General features: G+C 41.5%; 1 protein-coding gene across 1 annotated transcript in view; it reads left to right on the top strand.

Annotated features, from left to right (window-relative positions):
- The window catches only part of LOC112064099 (citron Rho-interacting kinase-like), a 40,682-nt gene that overhangs the window by 28,185 nt on the left and 3,737 nt on the right, over positions 1-8,760 (top strand). The window contains exons 5-6 of the mRNA XM_024120947.2: positions 3,237-3,379; positions 4,286-4,379. Coding sequence (XP_023976715.1) covers positions 3,237-3,379; positions 4,286-4,379 — 237 coding nt within the window. The remainder of the gene's footprint in view (positions 1-3,236; positions 3,380-4,285; positions 4,380-8,760) is intronic.

Below are 8,760 nucleotides of genomic sequence, written 5' to 3'. Positions count from 1 at the left end.
ATCTTCCCGGACCGGGGCGCGAACCCGTGTCCCCTGCATCAGCAGGCGGATTCCCAACCACTGCTCCACCAGGGAAGCCCAAATGGCATTATTTTGTTCTTTTTCATGGCTGAGTAGGATTCCATTGTATTTATATACCACATCTTCTTTGTCCATTTATCTGTCAACAGACATTTAGCTTGTTTCCATATCTTGGCTATTGTGAATAGTGTTGCTATGAACGTAGGGGTCCATGTATCTTTTTGAATTAGAGTTTTGTCCCGGTATATGCCAAGGAGTGGGATTGCTGGATCATATAGCAGCTCTATTTTCAGTTTTCTGAGGAGCCTTCCTACTGTTTTCCATAGTGGCTGCACCAACTTACATTCCCATCAGCAGTGTAGAAGGATTCCCTTTTCTGGAGCCTCTTGATTTGGTGCCATTTTTGAAAGTGCAAAAGTGTTTTCTGAAAGTGTCCAAGTCCTGGTTCTTTATTATTTCTTTAGCCGCAACAACAAGATCGATGAAGCTTGGCTTGACCACACACAAGCTATCTTCCCTTGGGCTCCATTCATCCCAGGATGAGTGACTGTACCCCGGTAAGATAGTTTGGGGATGGGATAACATCTTGTGGTAGCCAAATTTACCCAGTAAATGCCCAAACTAAATTCTCCTAATGGTGTACGGTTGAAATTTGCAGTATGGTAACCTAGAATTTTGTTGGTGGGTCAAGTTTGATTAGGTTCTTTGATAAGGAGGTTTGTCATTTAGTACATCTTTCTTGACCTCATGTTGCAGAGCATGTTGCCTAGCAGCTGTTGTCATTTTTGTTGCTTATTAATGAGCGCTTTTGAAGAAATGGAAAGTTGTTTGACCAGTAGAAAAGACTAATCTAGTTTGGGTGGGGATTTTCAGCTTAGGAATTTGGATCTTCTGAATAGGAGCAGAGAATATGTATCTTTTTGCCTTTCGAAGAGATGGGTCTGATTTTCTGAACTATTTTTCACTAGTCATTACAAATAGAATCTTCAGGAGTCACCGCTAAGTGCTAAATAGTGGTCCGTTCGTGAGCTCTTAAAAGTGGCCAGCAGCTGCTACATGCTTGACTTTCTCAGCCTTAAACTCGCAAGCTGTTCTATTTTTTTCACATCTTTAATAGAGCCCGATTAGAAAATTTATAACTGCAACGTGTCGTCATAAATATGCATTGTTCTTATTATATTATAAGACATTTTGGTTCTAAAAGCATGAGTACTTCCGTTATTATGTGCGAATTTTTTTTGTGTGTGTGGATATTTAAGACCTTTTTAATGACAATATGTATTTGAAACAGACGTAAAAAATTAGCCTTCACCCGTGTACCCAGGGCCTGTGGAGAACCAGGCTGGGACACGTGGGTGAGCTACAGGCAGCCAGGTGCCTCCTGCTGGCTCTTTGAGGACAGGGACGAGTAGCTTATGTCTGCCAAGATTTTGGGGAAAATAAAGTCTGCCTTTCAGCTGCTGCCCCTTCTCAGTGCTGCTGTTCTTGTTAGTTCATAAATCAGTTTTTTTTTCCAGCAATTGCAGTGCAAATGGGACCTTAGATCAAATTGTCCAGTATCTGCTTGAGTATCTGCTACGTGTAAGATGCCAGGTGACGAGGGGCCCTTGGGGAGGGCATGCAAGTCAGTGGCCCCTCCCGGGGTCCCCGGTGTGGGGTTGACCTGGTGCTGGACAGAGTCTTTACTGGACCCGCCTGGGGCCTCTGGGGACGTGTGCAGATGCTCCGTGTCTTACTTGACTAGAACTTTCTTCTAATTCTGGACTGAAAGCAAACAGCAGTTTGGAGGAGGATGAAGAGAGTTCACATCCCAGAGTTGGCTTCTGGAATGCAGTGGTTTGTGAGATTTAGTGTTTTTTCTGAAAGACTTTTATTTGAATTTTGCCTCTTTCCAGAAAGGGTTTGAGACAACTTAAAATAAAAGACATTTAAAGTGTGGCTATGAGCCACGCTTTAAAATGGGAAATCAGAGCAAAGGACAGGAGGGGTTGACGTGGGTGCAAAGACGGTCAAAATGGGTCCCATCTTCTCCCAGCCAGAGCGGAGAGGATGGTGCCGTGAATTTAGGGAAAGGAAAGGACTTGAACAGCAGTGGAGGATCTCGTGGGCACCAGGCACAGCATTGCGAGGGACTCAGTCTTATCCCCATTTTACAGAGGACGAAACTGAGAGGCAGAGAGGTGAAGTCACCGGGCTGAGGTTGGAAGCCTCGTGGGCAGAGGAGCCTCCAAGCCTCATGTCGACTCAGGAATGTCACCCCTGGTTATCATCAGACAGAGGAAGGATTTCAGTTTCTTGGGGTTTCAGTTTCTTTGCTAATCAAACATTTTTCCTGAGGCTGCACTTTATATTCTTCCAGGTTTTTTCCCTTGTGTATATACTAAGAAATGTAATATATGTGTTTTTAATCACAAAAAAGGAGTTTAACTGTATCCTCTTTCGGGCGTCGCTTTATATCATCATAGATGGCTTTCCATGGCAGAATGGATAGATTGGGTCCATTCATTTTTAGTATCTGCCTCTTGTCCCATTGTTTAGATAAATCATATTTTAGCAGTCTCTTAAAGATGGCTATTTGGGTGATTTCCAGGGTTTCTTTTTCCCATGTTACAAACAATGCTTCAGTGAATCTCTTTATCTGTCTATCTGCAAACTATTGTAAGTTCCTGTAAAATAAATCATTGGAAGCAGAATTACTGGTCAGAGGGTATATGTTCACACTTAAAATTTTTAACAGAGACGGTCAGTTTGCCTTCCACGCTGACTGTTTAAGGAAGAGATTGTATCATGTTTATTGCCCATCTCCTATATTCTGCTGGGTGCTGAGGGAAATGCAGAAAGGATGCAAGAGGGTTTCTTGCCCTCCAGGAATTTCCATCTATGCTATGTACCTAATCCCAGGGAACGTCTGGGGTGTCTACTTGGGTGGGTGGGTGAGTGGGTGGATTTAATTCAACTTTTCAAGCTTGCCTTGCAAACATTGCACATGGCGTTTAGGATTCATCTTTCATTGTATTGATTCTCTTGGGTAACGGGTGTAATTTCCTTAGGGCAGGGACCTCGTCCTACGTGACTTAAAATATGTCTCATACATCTTCATTGCTTTGTGGAGACATTGTAATTATAACATGTAAGGCAGTATTCGAGGATCTAATTGAGAACATTCCCCCTTTTTTGGGTGTATGAAGAATTAATAACTTTGGCATTCTATACAGGTCATGGGATATCAGCCTGGAGGGGATTTGCTGTCGCTTTTGAACAGATATGAGGACCAATTAGATGAAAATATGATTCAGTTTTACCTAGCTGAACTCATTTTGGCTGTTCACAGCGTTCATCAGATGGGATATGTACATCGGTAAGTGAGGCTCTCTGGTGGTTGACTGGGGATTTGTCTGTATCACCTAAGAGTTCCTAAAATAGAGTGAATGATTTCAGCATCAAAATAATGCTTCATCCAACTTTTAGCCCATCTTCACCATAATTGACTGAAAGCAAATTTTCCAAAATGGCAGATGTTTCAGCTTACCCATTCAACAGTGAAATGGATCTAAAATGGTAACATTCTCATGTTTGCTGCTAGGATCTGTCAATGTGCCTAATGAGACCGGGAGCTCTTGCATATATGGGTTCATATATGGGTTCTCTGGGTGCTGTGGTAGGAGAACTGAATTTGATTTGTGCAAGGAGGCAGCATACCCCGGAGGAACAGAAGACCGTGTAGTTGTACTTCAGACCTTGCCCGTTAGTAATTGACAAAGGTGTGCCCCCGCATCCTCCGTTGAAAAGCGTTTCTTTACATCGTCACTCAGCTAGTGTTTTACGAGCATCTGAGAATGTTGTGGGAATGGAATGATGGTTAGACCAGGAACCGCAAATTCCTGAATAGTGTCTCAGTTTTTCCATTGACTAGCCACATGGCCTTGGGCACATCCCCTAGCTTTTTGCGGCCTTAGCTCTCCTGAGGTAAAATGTGTGTCTCGAAGAGAAATAATCCATCTAATAACATCTATTTCGTTCCCTTTCCTTCTCTGCTTCCCTTCTCCTTCCTCCCCTCCCTCCCTTCTATTCTTTCTCTCTCATTCTTTTACTTAAATTTGTTTGGCAAAATGCTTATTATGTATGTCTGTCAGTAGGGAGGTCTGTATGGCAAAACCACAGACACTAAGATTCTTGGCTGAATCAAGATCCTAGGTTAGCAGTTGCTTGATGATTGGCATGGAGAAGAAGATAACACTAATTTGTGCCCTTGATTTTCTTACAGAGACATCAAGCCCGAGAACATCCTCATTGACCGAATGGGACACATCAAGCTGGTGGATTTTGGATCAGCTGCTAAAATGAACTCAAATAAGATGGTAACAAAATAGAATAAGATAACTTAATAGAGCTTATACTACAAAGTGTTCTGAGGTCCTCATAAATTTGGAAAACATGGGATAAAGTTGAGCAACATTCTGGAGCCCTCATCTGTCAGTGTGTGAAATGATTTCTCTGCAGGGTGGGTGGGGATGGGGACACAGAGCGATTTTCCAGACTTACTTGATCTGGTACCCTTTTATGTAAAATACCTGTTAATACCCTGCAAAACATTTTTAGGAACATTCTTATAGTTTGGATTAAAAGGTGGGAAAATGCTTATTTTGTTTTTCCCTTCTTTTTCCTTGCTTGTTAATAGATTGTCTTCTGTTACATTTTCTTTTTCACTTTAAATATTTTGATGAAATGTAACCTTATTTATCTCAAATTCTCTATTTCCTATGCAATGAAATTGAAAGTAATCACCAGAGAATTTGAATCAAGCATTAAGCATTAAGAACCAAGTACTCAAAATGTCGATTCTAAATCCTGGACCTTTGGTAAAAATTAAGCTGTATTCCACATGCTAATAATTTAAGCTGTATTCCGTGTGCTAATAGGAAGGCAAGAGGGTAGCTATTGAGGTCAAGAGTGAGAATACTTTAGGAAAAAGATGACAAAGTAAAAGAAAATTAGAATTTAGAAACCTAATAAAGTTGGTACATACTAAAATGTAAATTTTCAGGTCAACTACGCAAAAAAATGGTTAGTCTAAAAAAAATTGACTTAGATTTTTAAGACTAACTTCCCAACTGAATCACTTGGTGATCTGGACAAATCCTTAGAAACTTGGGCTTTTATTCTTCGTCTAGAAAATACTGGTTCTAGTTAAAATGCAGAAATTAAGAGGTGAGGGGTGGCTGCTCTTCAGAATGCCTCCTGGGTCTGAGAGTTTAGTCCTTATGAAGGGCAATATATAAAATTTCCTTTTTTTCCCTCAAGTTCCTTGGAGGAAATGTGGGTATTATTATGTTGATGCGAGGAAAAGGATCCGGGTTGTGTTAACTCTTTGCATTCCAGGGTTTGGCCTCCCTGTTCTGCTGATCTGAGACCCACTTGACATAACTTCCTTCAGGTTCAGGCTCTTGGAAAAACAGGCTCCTTACCTTGTCTGAGGTCAGGGTTTTTCCACCTTAGCACTGGTTGTTTTTTATCCCCCGCCTCAGATTATGTGCTTATGATCTATTCTACTTGATCATTATATTAATAATTATAGTATCAAAGAATTTTATGTTTTAAAAATTATGTCCAATTCAGAAACAGGCACGAGGGCTTCCCTGGTGACACAGTGGTTAAGAATCCGCCTGCCGGTGCAGGGGACACGGGTTTGAGCCCTGGTCCGGGAAGATCCCACATGACGCGGAGCAACTAAGCCCGTGCGCCATAACTACTGAGCCTGCGCTCTAGAGCCCGCGAGCCACAACTACTGAGCCGGCTCTCTAGAGCCCGTGAGCCACAACTACTGAAGCCCGCGTGCCTAGAGCCCATGCTCCACAATAAGAGAAGCCACCGCAATGAGAAACCCGCACACCACAACCAAGAGTAGCCCCCACTCATCGCAGCTAGAGAAAGCCCACGCGCAGCAACAGGGACCCAATGCAGACAAAAAACAAACAAACAAACAAAAAAAAAACAGGCATGAAAACTTAGGTATTGAATTTAGTGGAATAAAGTACAGAAAAAAAGTTAAATCATGCAAAGTTTTATCATCTGGGATTCAAAAACCTATACCTTGCGTTAATGAACTTAATAAAATCAGGCATCTAGAAATAAAATGAAGCATAGCTATGTAGTCAGCACCTCTGACCCTTTGGTCTAGCGAATTCTTTGTTGGGGGTTGCTGTCCTGTGTATTGTAGGATGTTTAGCTGCATCCCTGGTCTCTACCCACTGGATGCCAGTGGCACCCTCCCCTCCAGTTGTGGCAACCAGGATGTCTCCAGACATTGCCCGGTGTTCCCTGGGGGACAGAATCACCCCCGGTGGAGAACCTCTGCTGTGGACTGAGACGCTTCAGAAGGCTTATCAGTTCGAGCTGGCAATATGTGTTTGCGATAAGAAAACCTACTCAGAAAACTCCATTACGATCCAGAGTCGCTGCTTGGTAAAGACATGAGAGTAAAGAGTAAGGTCCTCTCTCTGCATCTGGAATGGCTCTCTTCAGAGCCCTTGGTGGAGAGACAGGGCTCCTCTACATTTCAGATTTCTATCTTTCAGTGCGGCAAACTGCCCTTTCCAATTCTGCGAGCGGTAGCAACGTTCCCTTCAGGCGGGGAGCCTCCGTAGGCACTCGGGTTTATTTGCCGCTCGATGGTCAAGGAGATAACGGCCCTCAGTCCTACACACTTGAGAATGTTGTAGCTCCTCTCCTCTTAGAGAATGGCCTCCCCAGAACTTTGTGCTCCTAGGGCCAGAATGTGACAAGCAGATGAGAAGGAATTTTTAGCATTGCTTTAAGTGCAAAGGCCCTTTTGTTCTAAAAGAGCAACAATTTGCAATCTAGATCAAGTATGGATATAGAATTATACTTTTTTTGTGTATTTTTGATCAGCGATGGTGGGTGAAACGTGTTTCCTTTAAATAGAATGTTTTATAGGTCTAAAGTAGGTTTTAAAAGGTTTTTTTGAGTACTCAAAATATACTAGGTAAAATATAGTTCACACTTGCTGAAATTGTTGTACGTTACCTGAAATCCATGCATCCTTTTCCCTACCACCTGCCACATACGGTCATTGTATTTTGGATATTTGTGAATCTTAGACCTGTTGAGTTTCCCATCTTTCATTGTCTTTATTTAAGCTTTTTAGCCAGAATGTTGCTTGGGAGTATTTTCATTATGTTCCTCCAGGTGGACCATACTGCCTGGAAGTTTGGGTGTTGAGCAGAGATGTCACCCACTTCACCTTATTAGAATCTCAGAGAATGGCAAACAGCTAACAGTTCCAATCTGTCTCACTCAGCTCTTGTGAAAACAGTTGTAAGGAGATTATAAGTAAAGAGCATTATATAGCATGTTAAGTGATAATCACTACCATTTAGCAGTTGGAAACCCATAGGAGATAGCCCTTTTTGAGATTTATGGAGGAGTGAAAAGATTTTATTACTTTTCCACGAGAGGAACAACATAGTGAGAATATTTTTCCCCGCTGCTTCTGCAGGTGTATGTTTATGCTCTGGGCAGCTAGAGGAGTAAAGTTAGGTTGAAACAGTTTTACGTATAAGCATTTTTACAGGAAGGGGATTGGGAGGAGGAAGACTGGTTTTCTTACCTTCTTCTCCATCTGCTTTCTGCTTGTAAAAGAATCTGCTAGATTTTGTAAAAGAATCTGCTGGGTTAATCCCCTCCTTCCCTCCTTTCTTTTCTTTTCAACCCTCTGTCTCTCCAAAATGTGACAGACTCTTCTGTCTCCTAGTCATTTTCTTGTTGTTTCCTCCTGAACTGGTATATTTTCTTCCCTGTCAATACAGGGAAAATTAAAGTTCAGTACAACTGGGGCCTTGTCAGATGGTTATACTGCAGGCAGGCTGCGCTCCTAGTACACGGTCCCACTTTAACATCTCACCCAGATTAGCTGGCTGTGAATTGCCACCAGAGGAGAGTGAAAGGATCTTGCAAAATCCTTATCAAGATGTGTCAGATTACATGTTGAACAGGTTTAATGTACTTGGAGGTCAGTAACTAATGGAAACTTAGTAGCCATTAATTTTCATTAAAAGTCTATGTTAATTGATATTAATTACTGCGGTAGGAGACGTACAGAAAGCAAGCTAGGGAATTTTTTTTTTATTTTGGAAATCTACAAAATTGTTAGACATAAATGTGTATAATCACATACCTGTTATGGGGCAAAAACACTTGCGGAGTTATCCGACTCTTTGGTAAGTCTAACCATTAGTTTGAAAATGAGGCATTGACAGTTTATACCTTTTGCTGGGTCATGCTGATAAACATGACCCAGTCAACTTCCTTTCAACTCTTTGGTTGTGAATAAGTGACCAAGCCCTGGGAGCTGCCATCTCCTAAGGATATTCAGGAGAACTGAACATCCGCAAACAATCTAGTGTGATGATAAAATAAAATCTAATACATAGAAATGATGAATATTTGAGGAGTGTGTATTAATGGTTCTGCAAAATAATTAGGCATAAAGGGTAAGCATTTAATCAACAATACAGTGGCATTACCAATACCTAGTCAAACCAAGATGTTACAGTTTTCCTTCTCTTGTTTTGATATTTTAAAGATATTGTAAAACAACTGTACCCCAATTAAAAAAAAAAGATATTTATTTCTAGTTGTCAGCATTCAGGATTTTTCCCCCCCCCCCCATCTTGTAATTTAATCTCTGTTTTGTGCTGGGCTTGTTAACACACACACATT

The sequence above is a fragment of the Physeter macrocephalus genome, chromosome 19 (genome assembly GCF_002837175.3).
Source record: "Physeter macrocephalus isolate SW-GA chromosome 19, ASM283717v5, whole genome shotgun sequence".
NCBI classification, from domain to species: domain Eukaryota; kingdom Metazoa; phylum Chordata; class Mammalia; order Artiodactyla; family Physeteridae; genus Physeter; species Physeter macrocephalus.
The sequence above is the reverse complement of the archived record's forward strand: the minus strand, read 5'-3'. Positions and strand labels throughout refer to the sequence as shown.